This window comes from Alternaria arborescens, assembly GCF_004154835.1.
Source record: "Alternaria arborescens strain FERA 675 chromosome Unknown contig_24, whole genome shotgun sequence".
Taxonomy (NCBI): domain Eukaryota; kingdom Fungi; phylum Ascomycota; class Dothideomycetes; order Pleosporales; family Pleosporaceae; genus Alternaria; species Alternaria arborescens.
In genome coordinates, this window is record NW_021167879.1 from 22,036 (window position 1) to 39,771 (window position 17,736).

General features: G+C 52.2%; 5 protein-coding genes across 5 annotated transcripts; 2 read left to right on the top strand and 3 right to left on the bottom strand.

Moving 5' to 3' along the window:
- Positions 1-112: 112 nt before the first annotated feature.
- AA0111_g8931 (hypothetical protein) lies at positions 113-1,669 on the top strand (the record flags this gene model as incomplete). Its single annotated transcript, XM_028655433.1, has 1 exon — positions 113-1,669. One exon carries the CDS (start codon positions 113-115, stop codon positions 1,667-1,669), a length of 1,557 nt encoding a protein of 518 aa, XP_028503354.1.
- A 4,892-nt stretch (positions 1,670-6,561) lies between these two features.
- On the bottom strand, positions 6,562-8,864 carry AA0111_g8932 (hypothetical protein; the record flags this gene model as incomplete). The annotated part of the gene is made up of 3 exons (XM_028655434.1): positions 6,562-8,510; positions 8,566-8,795; positions 8,845-8,864. 3 exons carry the CDS (start codon positions 8,862-8,864, stop codon positions 6,562-6,564), a joined length of 2,199 nt encoding a protein of 732 aa, XP_028503351.1.
- Positions 8,865-9,708: 844 nt separating this feature from the next.
- AA0111_g8933 (FACT complex subunit) lies at positions 9,709-12,099 on the bottom strand (the record flags this gene model as incomplete). The annotated part of the gene is made up of 4 exons (XM_028655435.1): positions 9,709-9,984; positions 10,038-10,110; positions 10,162-11,499; positions 12,071-12,099. 4 exons carry the CDS (start codon positions 12,097-12,099, stop codon positions 9,709-9,711), a joined length of 1,716 nt encoding a protein of 571 aa, XP_028503352.1.
- Positions 12,100-13,537: 1,438 nt separating this feature from the next.
- Positions 13,538-14,683, top strand: AA0111_g8934 (hypothetical protein; the record flags this gene model as incomplete). The annotated part of the gene is made up of 1 exon (XM_028655436.1): positions 13,538-14,683. One exon carries the CDS (start codon positions 13,538-13,540, stop codon positions 14,681-14,683), a length of 1,146 nt encoding a protein of 381 aa, XP_028503434.1.
- Positions 14,684-14,822: 139 nt separating this feature from the next.
- AA0111_g8935 (hypothetical protein) lies at positions 14,823-16,553 on the bottom strand (the record flags this gene model as incomplete). Its single annotated transcript, XM_028655437.1, has 4 exons — positions 14,823-15,295; positions 15,345-15,541; positions 15,590-16,427; positions 16,484-16,553. 4 exons carry the CDS (start codon positions 16,551-16,553, stop codon positions 14,823-14,825), a joined length of 1,578 nt encoding a protein of 525 aa, XP_028503435.1.
- Between the last annotated feature and the right edge of the window lie 1,183 nt (positions 16,554-17,736).

Sequence of the window (17,736 nt, forward strand, 5' to 3'; positions counted from 1 at the left end):
CGACTCTCTCTATGATGCGATACGAGCTGCAGATGCTGATTGGGCTGTGTTCGAAAACAAGCGCGATTCCATCACTAAATCTTTTGCGCGAGAGAACCACATGAGAGCTCATATGGAGTTTGACAACTGGTTGATGACTGTTGAGGCGCCCGGATCACCAAGAGACGGACAGGATGCACAACTTGAAAACAAGGACTCAAACGACGGAGATAATACCAATCAAGATGAAGAGCAGATACCTGGAACTAAGCGACGGCGATCTCACTCTCCTACTACCCAGCGATTTGGAGACACGCCCGGTTTAGCACCGCATGAGCGACAAGGTATACCGCTCTCACTCCGGCCATCGCCCAAACGATCACGCAGCGCAGCAGCATCAACAGGACGCAAGCGACTAAAGTTTTCGGATTCAGTCCAATTCTACGACGACTACAGGAGCAGTGAGCAGTTTCATCGACCGAGCGAAACGTACGTACGGGGGAGGAACGCGCCGCCTGAAGGATCGGAGTACATGGATACCAGCGGTTCCGGCCTGACGTTTCTCAAGTTCACCGGTATGAAGAAAGTCGGCGCCAAGTGGGTTGAGCTGAGCGAGGACGAGCTTGCAGGACAGAGCGAAAAAGCAAAATCATGGGCGGAATTGAAAAAACTCGCAGCTGCTGAGCACGCAATCACACAAACGGAAGATGCCGTAGCAATAGATGAGCTGAACCAGAATGAACGTGCTCCTATAGACGCTCGTGCTGCGAGACTTGCGCGAAGAGCTAAGGGAGCTTCGAGCGCTGAGCCAGCGCAAACTAGAAGTCTGAAAAGCAGACGGAGCCGGGAGACATCACGAAAAGAGAAACAACCACAGCTTGACGGTGCGCCAGATGGTGTTGAAGAGATGACAGATAGCTCAATCTCTGCCTTATCAACAACGAGAGCACATGGCGATCATCATCAAGTTGACGGAATTCTAGGTCGAGTGGAGAATATTGGAGACGACGGTCTGGAGCGAAGAAGTGGCGCTGTTCCAGAAACAGCAACCACAGCGGCGATGTGCGCCGATCAAGTGCGAGACGCTGCCAAACCCCACGATGAGCCCCACATGGATACGCAGGTGACTAGTGAGGCAAAATGCCAGGGCAATGCAGCTCGACCAAGCACAAATAGTGTGGAGCCCCAATCGACTGTCTCTTCCGAATACGGCTCACCGCAAACCGGGTCAACGGAGAATACTTCTTTCAAAGCTCACGATGCATCTGAAGTCGGCACACAAGGATTGCTGCCTAATCTGCTAGGCTTACAGCCGACCTCGACTAATCATGAGAGTTCCAAGACGGCAAGCACGGAAAGCCCAAGTCAGCCTTTAGGCGCTCATGGCGATGCTTGTGAGGCTTCAATGCAGATAAATGACTTTCCTCGCAAAGATACAGGATTGGCTGCTCAAACGAAGCCTGCGCCCTTAGAGGAAATACTGGCGATAGAAACTACTGGGCAAGAGCCATCCGCGGAACAGGAGCATTTAGTCAAGGATTTGAACACGCTCCCGTCACCCGATAATGAGCCTCAGGAGCAGGGCCATTACAATGCGGCTACTGCTAGCGTTGCCATACCGCAAGACCCTGATCGCCATGCTGCAGCCAGAACTTCTACAGAAGAGACGCAGATCCTAGCAGGGGCGTGATCGACGTAGCTGAGGACGCTTCGAGTCAGAATCACGCCTGAGCATGCAGCCACGTTCAGAAACGACAGCTTCCAGAATCAACGTGGACTATTGAGTAGGGATAGATGAGGTGGCCTCGATGGAGCTGGGCTACTATGTGGGTACTCTGTGTATAGCCTGTCTAGCGGCAAGCCTACGCCGGACACTGGCCGTTGTTCCACGTGTCGGCGTCGACGCCGTGCCGCAACCACGTAAGCCCTCGTGCATGATGGTATTTACAATAATCGATGTTTAACTCCTTCTGTCTATGCGACTTGGCTGACAGTACGTGGTGGCTGATATCAATGTCTGTGCGTTCAGGTTGCGAAAGTAATGTTGGTACTGCCACATTCATTCCCATGGAACAGATGAGGGGAAGTGGTATCATCTCCCCATCATCAGGTAGCTCCTCTAACGCAGACACTGCTATGCGTGGGATGAGCATGGATTGCGGGGTCAGGAGATAGTAGAGGTGGATCTGCCCTCTGCTGTTTCCATGGGACGACTGCATCACACTCGCCTCGAATTTCGCGTTTAGGAATATGATGTATCCGGGGTCGACATACTATGCATGATTTCAGCTGCAATCGTCGAAACCAAGCTTTTTTGAAACAGTATACCTTGGACATGCTCCCCAGTGGACGGGATACGCTATACCTGAATCGCGGATCGTGGCGACTACAATTTTCTTCACCGATCAATGCGTGAGCGGAGCAGTACATGCCCAAAGAAGCAGTGTTGATTGCGGCGGAAGGGCCGTTCCAGCTTAGCGGGCAAGAGCGTCTGGGTGTGTAACGTATGGTTTTCTGATTTCTTTTTTGCTACCAGATTGCCGATACCCGTGCGTGTTGGTCTAAATCTAAGGCACGGTGTTGATCAATGCTTGGTACTTGGGGCGGCCTCTAGCCCCATTAGGTAGTACACGGGCAAGAACGACAGTATGTTGAGGCTCGCTGGTATACATTGGGCTTTGCAAACCGTACAGTACGGAAAGAAAGACGGGAAGATTCACATACGCTGTGGGCGTTCCATTTCAGTAGCCGCCCCTGCTCAAAACTACCCTCGTACACTATTGCGCGCTCAGCTCTGAACCTGGAAGTATATCCTGTTCCTCTTCTATTTCAATCTGAAGGACCCCTACGTCGAAGTGACGTCCGGTGTCTGGCTTGGCGGTAAGGCTCAGGGTCAGATATAGTCGGGAGCTAGAAGCATTTGGGCAAGGCTTAGATCCTTCTCTACGTCAACGTCCAGGACTAGATCTCTACTTCAGAATCGCTGTCGCATTTCATGAATCCAGAACGAAGTACCTATTGCTCTCCATCATATCGCTGTTGTCATTCTTGCTAAAGCCACACAACAACATGCAACCACCACTCCGTCGGTGCTCAAGCTCTGCTTCCTTAATCGCAACGACTCGCCACAACCGTGACTATAACAAAACACAGCGCGCCCAAAGAGTCAGGCTCACGGACAAGGCCGTACGAGACGGTCGATGTCTAGCAGCGTCCAGAACTGTTCCAACGCTGCATTCTCGTAGCGCATCATACGCTAATGAGAGACTGATGTAATGGCCTCGCAGCCATGGACCACAAGTGAAGAGCAGGAGTCATAGAACAACCTCGAGCCGGTATATTGAGAGGTGAGAGGGAGGAAGTACAAAAATCTTCACGGTGACGTCACAGGCACACCCCTCTATCTCATCAACACCAAAAAAGATAGTCTTGCGTCACACAAGACTATCCTACGACTACGTAGGGACAGAGCGCCGCTAGTTGCCACCGAGCTTACTTCCTACACTGTAAGCCGCCGGGGCAGGGACTGCATTTCCCATGAAGGTGGTGATTGTCAGTCCCAACGTTCGGTCTTATGTCATGCATACTTACGCCACGGTTGATTCCGCAACAACGGCGAAACATCACAAGCCCGCGACAATCCGCTCCTCTACCCCGGCCCCAAGCACATGTCAAGAGGACAGAAATTTGGGTGACTCGTGCACGGGCCCCCGGTTCCATCGTTCCGCCGGATAGATCTATCCAGTAGACTGGGATCCAGGGACCCGCCAAGTTAATATCCCGCGACCCCAAGATCAGCACCCCCTCTATCAAATCACCGATTTGCGATGACATCGCCTACCCATGTCTGAGTCCGATCTTCGCCGCTTTGACTGTGTATTTGTGACGAGGTTGCCGATAACACGTTGCGAATGATAGGATTGACGCCTGAAAGTGAAGATGTAAGAGATATTGGCAGTCGGCTAAATCGGCACCTCTTGCACTTAGCGCGTCAGCGTATTTCTCAACACCAAGCGGGATGTGGAGGAATGGCTGGTAACGGCGTGTTCGGCCATCATGACCATCGTATCGGACGGTGTCGCCCACTATTGCGGCAGCAAGGGGAGGCGACACGCAGAGAGTGTCGTAAATGATCGTTCAACACGTATTCTCGGGCTGCGTGAACTCGGCGTGTTCGCCTCTGATCTCACGTATGCATCTGACTTCCTCCAGACTGTGCTCGTGGACACCGAGACAACACATCACTTTCGGCAATGCCTGTATAGGCAGTCGAGATGCCGTGGGGGCTGGTTTCGGCGGTGGATCGGCAGCAAGCATACTCAGTATCCTGGAGTACGTGCGAAAGCCTAAATGTCTTCGATAACATCTTAGCTCGAGCCCAACCACGAGGCATGCACGTTGCCAACCTACCACGCAGCAAACTAACTCGTGCGTTCTGCCGCATGAAGTTTAGAGTAGCGCTGTAACATAGCGCATGAGTGTTCTGACCTACTGTTCCGTTGGCTGGGACTAGAGCTCCGCTAGCGAATTGAAACTTCTGTCACACTCTTGAACGAAGTTTACGCAAGACTCATTCCGGTTGAGACATATCATGGGTCCAGGGTAGTGAGGACTATTTCGGCTATATAGATGTCCGTAAACAAACATCTGAGGTTATTCACAGCAGATCCATACGTCATTCTCAGACCACAATTTCTCACACCTACTTTACGCGTCCTGCGTCTCATCTCCCAGCACACGGCTAAACCGCGGAGCCGCAACGAACGCCACCCAAAGAGGGAATCCGATGGCCCCTACACCATCAGCTTGCCCGCGCACTAGTGAAATGCATGAAAACCTGCAGTAGTGTACACTAGACGCCGTTAAGCCTCACTAACCTGCAGCAGGAAATCTTCGAGAAGCCCTTGTATCCTATCCCTCGCTTATCCAGCGTTTGATGGCTACGCCATCGTGCATAGGTGGAAGCGGTGTCTTGCTTGCATGTGCATATGCATTCGCGCTGCAGCTCTAAGATTGCAAGACTTGGAGGCAGCCACCATCCGGTCAAGTCAAACATCGATTTCTTTTAGCGTACTTGGAGCGTTGCGGTGTAGAACGATGCATAATGTTCATACGCTGTAAACGCCCTGTCGGATATCCACAGTACTCGTCGGCCATACTCTATATACGAAGGATTCAAGGTGCATGATTATGATGTCATGAAGGGCAGTTCCCGACACTTTCGCCAGCAAACACGTACATATTCAAGGTAGGGGAGCAATTGTGCATCATCAGACTACCAAGCATCCTCCACAAAGCGTCCGCCAAGACACCGAGCCAGGATACCCCAATGGTGATATCCCGACTCGTTACGAGGCACGCACCTCGTTTCTTCCCGTCCCAGGCGTTTCCTCTAGGACCAAACTTTAAACCACGTTTCTCTATTCGCCGAGCGTCCTTACCAAATTCGCGTCCGAGATGATCAGCTAGTCTTCCACATACCTTTCACGATTTACGCAGGTCTTGTGACAGCAACTTTCCATGGCGTGCGCAACTGCACTCGCATCTGGTGATTGTGATATAATGATCTTCAAACCGCCGAAGCACCGCCACATTGCACCGCCGGGGAAAAAGTCCCCGAGTAACGAACCGCCTGCTGCATCCCAGGGTGTCTCAGACTCTTTCCAAGGTATACCACGCATTATTAGGCATGCGTCATATATCGCCAATCCCAGCACGCGGATTGGGCCGTGATTGCAAGGCAATATATGCAGGGCACTCAAATGTGTCTCGCGCGTACTATGGATACTGCCATCCGGTCGCGAACCGGATCCGCACTGGCGTCGAAGAAAGAAAAGTGGGGGTGCAGCTGGCTTGTCCGCTGGTCAAACGCCGACCGGTGTATGTTGTGCTTGCTAGAGGCGCGAAGTCTCCCTTCCAGAAGGAAAACTCAGGCTTAATTCATAGGTAGAGTATCTAGAATCTCTTGGTTTCAGAGTGGGTATGGGGTAATGAGAAGCTATTCGGATAAGACGGCATCAAGCGGTAGCGGTCAAGGAGTTCATGTTCGAAGTGATGTTGTCATGTTGTTGGTGCATGTTGTGATGATGCAGTCGGGCTGAGAAAATTAGCAGGTCACGTTTGCATATTCGTAGTCAAGGAAAATATTCTGCAAAGCGCGATAAGCTTCTATTCGATCTCTATGTATGCTTGTTATCTATGTCGGATGTGGGCTAATACTGCAATCCTAATCTTCCTGCTATCTGATCCTTCTTTACACGCTTCTTCCACAATCTGAAGCTGCAGCCCGTGCGGTCGCATTGCAGCAGACCATCCGATCATCGGCGTTGCGCTCGATGAGGTCTGGGCGACCTGTGTCGGTTTTGGGACTGACAGTTCGTGTTCCTCTAGTCTTCCGATAGTTCCCGCACCATGGACAAGGGCCAGGCGCACGCTAGTAGTGGCTTGTACGGGACCTCTGCTACCTAGACTAAGCTGTCGGTAGTACCTAGACTCATGGCTGAGGCTGACAGCAGGAGGCTGGCGGCGGGCTTGCTAAGGGGCAAAGTTTGTGTGGCTGTTGAAGCCTCCAAGTGGAGTGCTTCATGGTACCAGACCCTCTGATTCCTCTCCTTGCCACTGCTCGAACAGCTGGCGCACGCGGTAGTCCGTGGCCCAACCAATATCGGACTCAATGTCACGTAGAAGATGTAAAACGACTTGGCGTTCTCGTGCGTCACTGAGGCACTGGCCAGCAGTGAACAGGGGTTGCACGGAGTGGATCCGGACCGCTTCGTCAGACCGAGCCAGCGAAATGCCGACAATTTCGCGGCTATGCTTCTGGCAGGTGGCCAGAACCGACTGGTAAGAGTTCATGCGGGCGACGACAGTGCTGCGCCCCTGGGTGGACTCGTGTGGCTTGTTCATGAACAAGAGAATTTGTGACATGTGGTATGTCTGCATGGTGGAGGCGCACATGGGTATAGAATACCAGACCTCTGTGAACATGGACACGTTATCGTTGCTGGACATCGGCCCGGATGCTTGCGAAGGTACCCTGGCGGAAGGTTTGAATGTGACCGGGAGGCCATCATGCCAGACCTGGAACTGTTTTCGTAGACCGAACCAGTAATCCAGGAGGGTGCGCTGAGGGACGCCTGCCCATGCCATGCCGGCTTCATTAGAAACTTCGTCGCCTGCAGCCATGAAGTTGACTAGCTTGGCCATGAGCCAGACAAGGGCATTGCAGATGAGGTCTTCCCTCATCACGTCGTTATCTTCCGGGAAACCACATACTGTCGTATTACTGGGCATGATGTAGCCTTGATCATCGATCTTGAGGCCAGCTTCTCTCCATAATGAGAGGTCCTCGGTGTCCAGTCGTGTGTTAGTCTTGTTGATAAAGGCTGCGAGCATATCCTGTCTGGCAATGTTCCAAAAGGTTGCTCGTCGAGCCTTGGAGGCAAAGTTGAAGCTTGCGGATGGTACCGAAGATGTGGGTGTTGGTAGTTGTAATGGCATAACGTGCTCTTGTGAAAGCACGAGCAGAGACTTGGCACCATTCAGATGCTTTGTCCAGTCTGAGACGGAAGTATCTAAGAACTCGTAGACACAAAGGATGGCCGATGCTGCTAGTAGTTCGTCGGTGTTGGATACAAACGAGGTGTTGCTTGATGTCCGTCGTCGCTTGGGTGCTGGTCCATCGTAGGCCGAGTTGGTATTTCTTAGTTCGCATTCTGACTCGTCGGGAGAGGAGGCGACATCCATCTTGAGAGCATGAAGCAGTAGTGATACAGCTGTGTCGTAGTATACTGCCGCCTTGTGCTTCCAATCCACCATTGATGCCTCAGGGTACTGTTCCATGCGAGCTTGACGCGTTACGCTACCTCCCATGACGGGTTTGCGGCCTTGAACACGTGCAAGAGACTTCGCTGCACAAGCAACAGCTGCGTACTTGAGCAGTGGGTTCTCACGTGCCTGTACAGGAACGTAAGACGCGAAGTAGGTGCCGAGGTCGTACAAATCCATCCAGTAGCCAGGACCTTCTGAAAACCACCGGAGCAGGAAAGCAATCTCATGATCGTCTTGAACGATAGAGACACCGCTATCGGATCGAGGTGGTGAGCGTCTTGAGCTTGCTATCGAAACGGAGCGGTGCATGTGGTCGGCGGAGTCGTATGGTGAGTTGAGACGGGGGTCTATTGGCGGCGAGGCTGTCGAGGCAGTAAAGTCCATCACGGGATGTATGCGTCGGTTGCATAATGAAAGAGGTGGAGAAAGGGGCGTTCCTACAACTGAGGCTGGTGGTGACTGCATCAGTGGTGGTAAGGCTTCGAGGTCAGGTGTATAACAGAAAGGAACGCTGGTCGGAGCCAGATCTGGCCCCATGCTGGAAGGTGTGCTGGTAACTGAATGAAAGTTGCTGTGAGTGCGCCATGAAGGCAAAGAGCGAGTCTCGAATGGTCCCGGCGACTCCATCGACGCTGTCGACATGTTGTCGAAGTCGGGTGTGCCAGGATCAAGGTATGGGTTGGTGGTGTTGATGAAGGTTACTGCAGAGCATTAGCCGAGCTGCATGGGTGACACGAGGACCTTAGAAGGTCTCACCATGCTTAGGAATGTCCATCCAGATGGCATCCTCGTCAAATGTGTTTTTGTACGCATAGAAGCCTTTCAGGGAGTTCTCATCCCCTGAGTCTTCTCCGTTCATAGAGGCATTGTGTTGGTGGCGAAAGACGATACCTGAGCTGGGAATGCATTCTCTTGAGGCTTTGGTGCACTGCCCACACACAGGTTTCTTTTCATCACACTTCAGCTTCCGCTGACGGCAAGTGAGACTATGGCGAAGGTCAGTAGGTGGCGACGTAGAAGCACAAGTACACGTACCATCCGGTTCGTGATCGCATTGCAAGTAGTTCTATCGTGTGGGTCTTGTTGCGAAAAAGCTTAAGATCTCATAGCCTCGTGCCGAGGGAAGTGGGTAAGGAAAAGCATCCACATGAGTCGGAGAGAGCTGCCCTATATCTATACCAGTATGTCGAGGGCGATAAAGCGTTTGATACTCGATGGTTAGATGCGGGGTCTAGCATGGGTTCGCGCCAGTTGCGGATCCACCGTCACCATGAGCAAGGTTACGAAAATCGACGAAAGGATTGCTCCTGGGCTAGTGCACAAATCTGAATCGCGCTCGCGTTGCTCAAATTAGCTGGTGTGTGAGAAGCCAGACTTCAGTGTAAGGAACTAACATGGGCCCGCCGCGCCCACGCCAGGTCGCGTCAAGCGCCGCAGTCAGCCGAGCCACGGCCGAGTTGCAATGCAGACACCACTTGTAGACGCTGCAAGCATTCGCTGGGGGAGGACTAGCTGGATTATGGACGCTAACTTGCCACTGAATTTAAACTTTTCTCCTGGTCGCTGCGCATTCGGCTAAGGATGCAGGTCGGCCCTTCTACCTGGACTACCTACGCATTAGGTGTGCTTTTCCCTGTCTTCACGACCGGAACTTCACTTCCTGCCATCCTGCCAAGTTTCACAATAACCTATGAGAAAGATCGGACCGTCCTCCACGACCTGGGCGAGCTTTGACGATAACGCGCTCGAAGCGTTAACAGCGGCAGCGCGACGAACCTCATCATCATCGCATTCCCAATCTTCGATGAGCACGCAAGCATCGGAAGATGATGCGGCGCCCCCTTCACCGCCGTCCACCCGCGCCCCCGTGCCCGCTTATGGTCATTGCAAGGACTGTCACTATTGCGACACCTTCTGCTTCTTCTTAGGACGTTCTGGTACCGCCTCCCCGGCGTCGCCGTCACTCTCCGCATCGTCCATTTCAGCATCGCTGTCGGAACCGCTGCTTTGATGATCGGAGTCAAATTCCTCACCAACTTCCGACTCCGAGTCTGCTTGGAAGTCTTCATCTACACTTTCGTCATCCTCGTCGGCACTACCGCGGTTTGCTGGTGCTCCATCATCGCTGGATGCAAGATCTTCATCTTGAAGAGCAGCTGCCAGAATGGCTCCGGACTGTGTATCACTATGTCAGCCAAGTTTGCGTAAGAGGATATGATATCACTAACATCGTCTGCCATCTCATTCTTAGTTTTGATACCTTTGGCACGGAAGAAATTCTCGAGTGGCTGTTGCTCCTCCCTACGTATTTGTCAGTTTCAGCGTCTTTAGTCTGAGATTAGTATTACCCACCGGTTGATGTTGGAGAACTGATGCTCAGCCTGCCCGTTCTTCATGCTGAAAGTAATATCAAACGTACGGCTTGCAGCCATAGCTCCACCAACACGCGACATGGTCACAGAGGCGATGTTATCCATGCTGATGTAGGTTGCCGGCTTGGGAATGAACATGAATGCCTTGTCAAGGCAGAACAAGTGACCTTCGTTGGCCTTGATCGAACACTTGACACCCGACTGCTCGTGATGGCTGATGAAGTCTCGAGACGGTCTAGTGATACGCTTTCCACTGAGACCACGGAAGATGTCCGCTACAACTGTAGCAATGGGAGCCTCATAGTGGGATTGCAGCTTGTCCTTGTACTTGTCCTCCAACAGATCTCCCTTCATGTTGAGATCAAGGTTGACCTCCTCATCGCGCTTGAACTGCATGACGAGGAAGGGGTATCGCGTCTGACCTTGTCGGAGGGGAGGATCCAGACCAACGGTGATGAGGGTGTGCATGTCGTCGGGTTTTGGCAAGACCATGAACTTCTTGACCGAATCGAATTGGATCTTGTAGTCGTATGTCTTACCACGTAACCGGAACGAGCTTTCGTACATGTCGATATCGAATCGACCTCTGGGCGTGAGATGTAGGATATCCAAAAAGGTAGCAAATGTGTCACCAGCGACTTCGCCAATCTCAGCCTTCTCCATCAGTGTCTCGTAGAATAGGTTGGCAGCATTTGTCTCTTCGACATCTTCAGCGCCAGAGCCCTCTTCGCCGTCCTCTGTCTTCTCCTTCTTCGAGGCTGTGCCGGGGATGTAGAAGCGCATCTCGACGAGCTGGTCTCGAGCACCTGCGGACTTCTTGCCTCTGAATCTGGCTCCTCCCAGGTTTCCATTTGCGCCAGCGTCGCCTTCGGCAGGCAGTGAGAAATCGACGGCCACTTCGTTCTTGCCTGCCAGATTTGTGTTGGAGACCTCGGTATAGGGAACTTCGAAGGCAGGGCGGTTGGCGACGTTGAAAGTAAGTTCGGCCTTACCGAAGTCGGCCTTTCCCCAGTTCCAGCCGCGCAGGGCATGCTCCCGGTTATCAAGACCTATGCCGTACCAAGACTTGAAGACCTTGGATACGCGGTCAAAATCCTCCTGCTTGAATCCATCGAGTTGTATGACGCCGTCGTTGCGCGAGAGGATCTTGATTTCGTAACCGCGCGCGGCTCGGCTCCACTGCGCTTGTTGGATCTGTGACTGGTCGCAAGTGTAGGTTTCGCCGCCGTTTGCGGGCTTCCAGCCAAAGCCCGAGTCTGAGAATCGAGCCGCACCAGGCTTTCGCGAAAGATTGAGATAGATGTCGTTGAACGCCTCCCTGCGCCACGTTAGCTCTGCTATCCAGACCTGCCGAGAAGCTGGTTTCTTTACATTTTTGCGATCGCGTCAGAATATACAATACGGACAAAGGCGGAGGGTTGCGACAATGGAGAGATGGGGCGGTGACGGTCGAGAGTCGTTGCCGGACAGCTGTTGCTCTCTCACTTCGCAAACGCGCTGTTTTGCTTACGTAAAGACACTAGCTGCCGATTACACGTGACAGCGCGTCAGTACTTTCGCGTCGTCTGCGAGCAACATCATCCACGTCCCATCTTCACTTATTCCCAATGGGTGCAAGAGCCTGGTGGCCGTCTCGGTTTACGATGCTGGCTTGTGGATATGTCACTTCTCAAAGCCGAGACCCTTATCTTTCGGCTAGCACTTACAGTTTCCAGACCTAAACTTGACACCACGGCTATGTTTCTGACAAACGAAACCTTGGCCTCCTGCTTAGCATTCGTTGCGCGTCCAGCCGCACACTGTTTTGCGCCGCATTGAGACCCTGGCCTAAATTAAGCTACCGCAGAGTATACTCGGTCCCACATTCCAGCCTCCAATCGGACGGTTACCGGACGCTTGCCCTAATGCGACCACGCATTTGAATCTCCAACGGTCTTAGCAACAACAACTTCGGTCTGCTTCATGCACTAGGCTTCTTCTGTTTGAATACGGCATACGGTGGACGGAAGGTTCCACGGTTTGCTCCGGATCTCCTTGTCAGAATACTCCAGTTATCTCTGGCTATCACTGGTCTCAGGAGCCGGTGAAGTGGCCAGATTCGACAAGGCGTGAACCTATTTCAGAACAGGCGTACATGTCACGAGCTCGACAGTCAAGCATACATTATGGTGTATCCGCTGCCTGTGACGAAAGCTTAATGCAGTCGTGACCCTTCCATGCGACCCTGCAGTAGTTCACGGATTATAGTGCTCCTCTGTCGTACGACATCCTTATCACCATTATATGGTTTATACGGCATCTCTTCCTGTCTTCCCCGACCCACCCTCTATTGTCTGGCGTATTCTGCAAGAAGAACGTTAGCTTTGGTCTACATACTAAACTCAAACACTGTAACCTTGGAGAGCGGTGAGAGAATGGAAAGAAGCATTTGGAATACACTTTACTCTCGAAATCTCCGAAAAGAATCAGACCATCATTGACCATTCTCAACGTGATTCTAGAATACCATTATCTAGACCCTAGCGCTGTTACACGTCTGGTGGACTAGATGTTTTGAGCTAGAACCAAACGTTGTATGCCGCGATTCCGACCATAGCACACATCTCGTTCGAATCGCCTGTGTGTTGCGCATAACATAGTTCTCTCAGCATTTGATAGAACTCGTGAAATCTCTCACGTAACCAAGACGTTATAATCAACGTGTCCCAATCGGACGAGTCTGAGTTTGTCTAATGTACCATCCTTGTTGTAGTGACGCGTGATCAAGCCGTGGACAATCATCGGCGTCAACATGTCTTTTAGACAACTCGATCTCTGCTTAGCTTGCGAAGCAGTAGCTATCGAAGTGAAAGACACTTTCTCCATACCAGGGTAATTTGGTGACGCTATGACTGTAGCATATAACAGGAACAAACTTCGGAACTCTAATCATCATTTGTGGAGTCCTGCATACTCATGGCGAGATACCCAGATACCTGGAGGGTCAGGGTAGAAAAGGACCCATTTTTCTAGCGGAATGATCAAGCACCCGAAGCCGTCAGGCACTATATCTCGGTCTCGAAACGGATGGGGCGTTGTTGTTCCAGAACCTAGAACCTTAATTCGAGGGCCCTCGCACGAGGGCGCTGCGCAGGAGAGTACTGGAAGATAGTTTATCCTCATAGCTGTGCAATTTGATCGTAAATGTGGAGCGCTTACGAGGCGATGATGAAGGTCGTTGAAGTGTAGACGTTGTCAGAAATTGGTACGTACCGGTGCATGCCTTACTCATCAGTGAGGGGAGGTTTGCTCGGAGCTCCCCCGCCACACGATGGCTCAGCTCCCATGCACCGAGGGGACGACTCCATCATGCCACCATGACGGATACGAGTGCACAACAGGCAGAGAGCGATTATTTCGCCAACGAGCCGCCGCCAAAAGACCTCAAAACGAACACGACTCTTGCGCGCGAATTCATCACGCGACATGCCGATGAGGGTCGTCGCGTCGTCCTAGTCACTTCGGGTGGCACCACTGTACCTCTAGAACAGCAGACAGTCCGCTACATCGACAACTTCTCTGCCGGTACGCGAGGAGCCACCAGCGCCGAATACTTTCTCCAGAATGGCTATGCCGTCATCTTCCTGCACCGCCAATTCTCGCTCCTGCCCTTTTCGCGGCACTACTCGCACAACACGCGCTCGTTCCTCGATTACATGAAGGAGGAGAACGGACAAGTAGTGGTGAACCAAGAGCACCAGGATCAGATGCTGCGCGTGCTGAGGCAGTACACCGAGGTGAAGCGAGAGAACAAGCTATTGATATTGTCCTACGTGACTATCACCGAGTACCTGTGGAATCTGCGCGAGGTTGCGCAGCTCATGCGTCCACTTGGGCCAAAAGCCATGTTCTACTTGGCTGCCGCTGTGTCCGACTTTTTTGTGCCACAGGACCGCATGGTTGAGCACAAGATACAGTCAAACGAAGAGTTTCACCAGACCGCGGATGGAACTCGTGGGGGCGATGTAAAGCCACCAGCCGCGCGCACCGAGGGCAAGAGCTTGATCATTGATCTCGAACCTGTTCCCAAATTCCTCAAACAGCTCGTTGATGGCTGGGCGCCCGACGCCATGATCGTAAGCTTCAAGCTGGAGACTGATCCTTCCCTACTGGTCACCAAGGCCAAATACGCGCTGAACAAATACTCGCATCATCTCGTCATCGGAAATTTGCTGCTCACCCGAAAATGGGAAGTCGTGTTCGTGTCAGTCCTAGATGGTGAGAAATGGATACGCGTACCTACTAGCCGCAGAACGAAGAGTTTGTCGGGCATGCCTTCGCTCGTCGGATTAGCTGATCAGAAGACAAGGAGGGATGCTCAGGCGACCGAGTCTATTGCAACAGAGAAAGGGATACCACAAGGCGAGCCATCGTTGGAAATCGAGTCTCTCATCATCCCTGAGATCGAGAAGATGCACACCAAACTCATAGAGCAATCCCAAGCAAAAGCCCAAGCTACATAGCAATCTCACATGCATAAAGAGTAAGCTTCATACTGCATCAACCACAGCATATATTCCGATACGCTTTAATGCATTGCACAGCTTCTTCCACGTGCTGACTAGGCTGTTACTACACATTACATTGGTGTCCACGCGTTGCTTATTCCAGGATAACCTTCCACTGTGCTGAAGTGTGGCGTACAGTGGCGCCATAGATGACCAGCAACACAGCACCAATACCAACTATGCCAGCAAAGACACCAGCCATAGTACCAAAAGCGTTCACATAACCCGCCTCTTCAACCCATGGCACCACGCCATAGAGAAAGCCAAAAGCCACAATGTTCTTTAGCCCGTTCACCAGTAGTAGAACGTCCGAGTTTACCGGCAATGCGCAGTCGCTGACATACGCCATTGTGATCGTCGGCACGGCAGTCAAGGCGAGTGAAATCATGCCATACCCGAAGAAGAGCGATACCCATGATAATTGGTTCTGCACACCGTAACCGAACACGAGACAGCCTGCTGTTGTGATCACGAGTGGGATGGCAACCAGATAGAGCCTGCTTTCTGGCTCGAAGATTCCGAGCATTCTTCGTGTCCGTCGCTTGCACCAGATGTCCACGAGATTGCCTAGCTTCAGTTAGCACATGTTCCATCGTACTTGAGCTTGGTTGCTCACCTCCTGCCCAAGCACCAATCAAGTTGCCCACAATACCCGGGATATTGATCAATCCATTGATTTGCGGGCTCCAATTGTATGGCGGAGCTTGCAGCACAAACGGATTGAGAATGTTGACCGCGACAGTGAGAACTAAAGAGATGGAGTAGCAGAGAAATGCGTATATGACTGCCGGATATACGATCATTGGAAACGGCCTATTTGATGTCAGTACTACATCTCCAACAAACTCAACATATAAATACCTTAGAAACATCTTCGGCAGACTCGTGTCTGAAATTCCACTCCATAGGCTCAATTCTTGCTTCCAAGTGTTCTTTGCATGTTGGTGCAGAATTCGGTTGCTAGACTTTGGCCGGAGGTATTTCTCATCTGCCATGACGATCTTATCGCTGCTTGGGCAGATTGCCACACCGACGCCTTTAATCTCTTCGCGCGTGTATCGCGTTTCAGGAACAAACAACAGGATGGTGAGAAAGTTCAGCGCCGTCAGAATCACAGCGATCCACTTGTGCCAGCGCCAGCTGAGGTTCGTTACAATGAAGCCACAGATCAGCGGTCCCAACGTGTTGCCCCCTGCGATCGCGTTCATGTAGATGCCCATCTTGCTGCCTCGTTCATGCAAAAAGTACAGGTCGTTGACAGTCGCTGCGCCCAACGCTTCTGTAGAAGATCCTGCAAACGCCGCGATAATGTTGCTCGATAAGAGACTCTGGAACGAATTTGCCATAGCACCCCATACGTAGCATGCGCATAGCAGGGCACTGGCGAATACGAAAACCGGCCTCTTTCCGACGTAATTGGCGACCGGCACCCAGAAGAAGTTGAACGCGCCCAATACCAGAATGGGATATAGGAGCAGATGCGAAGTCTCGTCCATTGACTTGTCGAACTCGATCGAGAGGGTGTAGAACGCTGGCGCTAAGCCTCCGATAGCAAAGTTTGTCAAAAACGTGAAGGCGCAAACCGAAGCAAATGCGACATGCTTCTTCCATCGAGGCCAGCGGAGAGGATCGTTAGGGTCGACCGGCGAAGGCTGCGGATAGAGAACAATGTCTACTGGCGCGTTCTCATCATACCCAGCTAGAGGCGCACAATCAGCCCCGCACGAAAGTTGACGAAAATTGTAAGAACCGTACCTTGCTGTAGCACCACCGTACCATCCGTCCGATCCAGATCGCGCAGACTGGTGAAGTTGAACCCCATCATGATAGCCAAAGACCCCAGGAAACCGGCAGCGAACGCGATCCTTTAGTTCGGGTAAGAGACAGACACCCAGGACCAGAACCAAGCAGTTGCGTCGCTGTCGCTTTTGGGCTTGTTGGGCAACGGCGACATGGAGAGCGCACTGGAGCAGATGATAAACATTGTTGACATTGTGGTCGGACTCAAAGCTATGTATGTGGAGTTCCGTGCGTGCAAGACAAGATTACGGTCCTCATCAATTGCTAACTTCTCACGCGCTGCAGGAGCCTAACTGTGTTGATATACGATTACTGCAGTGTCCCCGTGTTTGCTTCTTTGGTTGGCCGGATGAAGGAGGTTAGTTTGGGGTCGAGGTCATTGTCCGATGCTGACATGATGGACGTTCATGCAGTGTCGGGGCGTGCGGGGCCGGTTGCAATCCCGTGCCTCATGTGATCGCCGGCTAGAGTGGATGCTGAATGCGCTCGAGTAGACAAAAGGAACGAACAAGTGCAATGGCAGATGCCGGATTGGGTGACAGTAGCGTACATTTGTGCTGAGACTGCCAGGTGTCTCGGTTGGGCTGGACTGATCAGTCGATGGCAATGTAGATATCGATGTCGAGGTCAACAATCACACTGGAAGCCGTGCGGTTCCCTGTCGCATACACCAACCGTAGTCATCGCGATGCTGTGAGATTGCGTCGCCATGCGTTGGCCCATTGCTTTGTCAAGCCTGTGAACGCCCGCAACCTCCTTGGGTCTGTCTGGCGAGAGATGACGAGTAAAGCGTGCGAGGTGTTATCGCGATAGCCTAAGTGCTCGAGGGCTGAGCTGAGTCCTTCTTACAGCGCGACGAAAAGTAGCTTGCGTCATATCGGACAGTTATCGATCAATGAGGTGACGCTTCAGGACAAGCCGTGCATCTTGTTGTTGGTCGCGGCGCCATCCCGTCCCGCTTCGCTAATCTGCGCCAAGACCAGCAGCGTGAAAGCCGCGGGGATTTCAAACCTTGGAACCACAACTTCATCCTTCTCCCATGCGTCCCAACTAGTCCAAGACGTTATACTGTGGACTTATCCGGACTTCTCCGCCCACGTTCTCAATTCAGGCTGATGAGGCGATCGTGGTGTGGCTGATGCTGAGACGCTCGATGACATGAATATGGGCGGAACTCGAAGCTGTGCTTCCCAAATGTAACGTTGGAC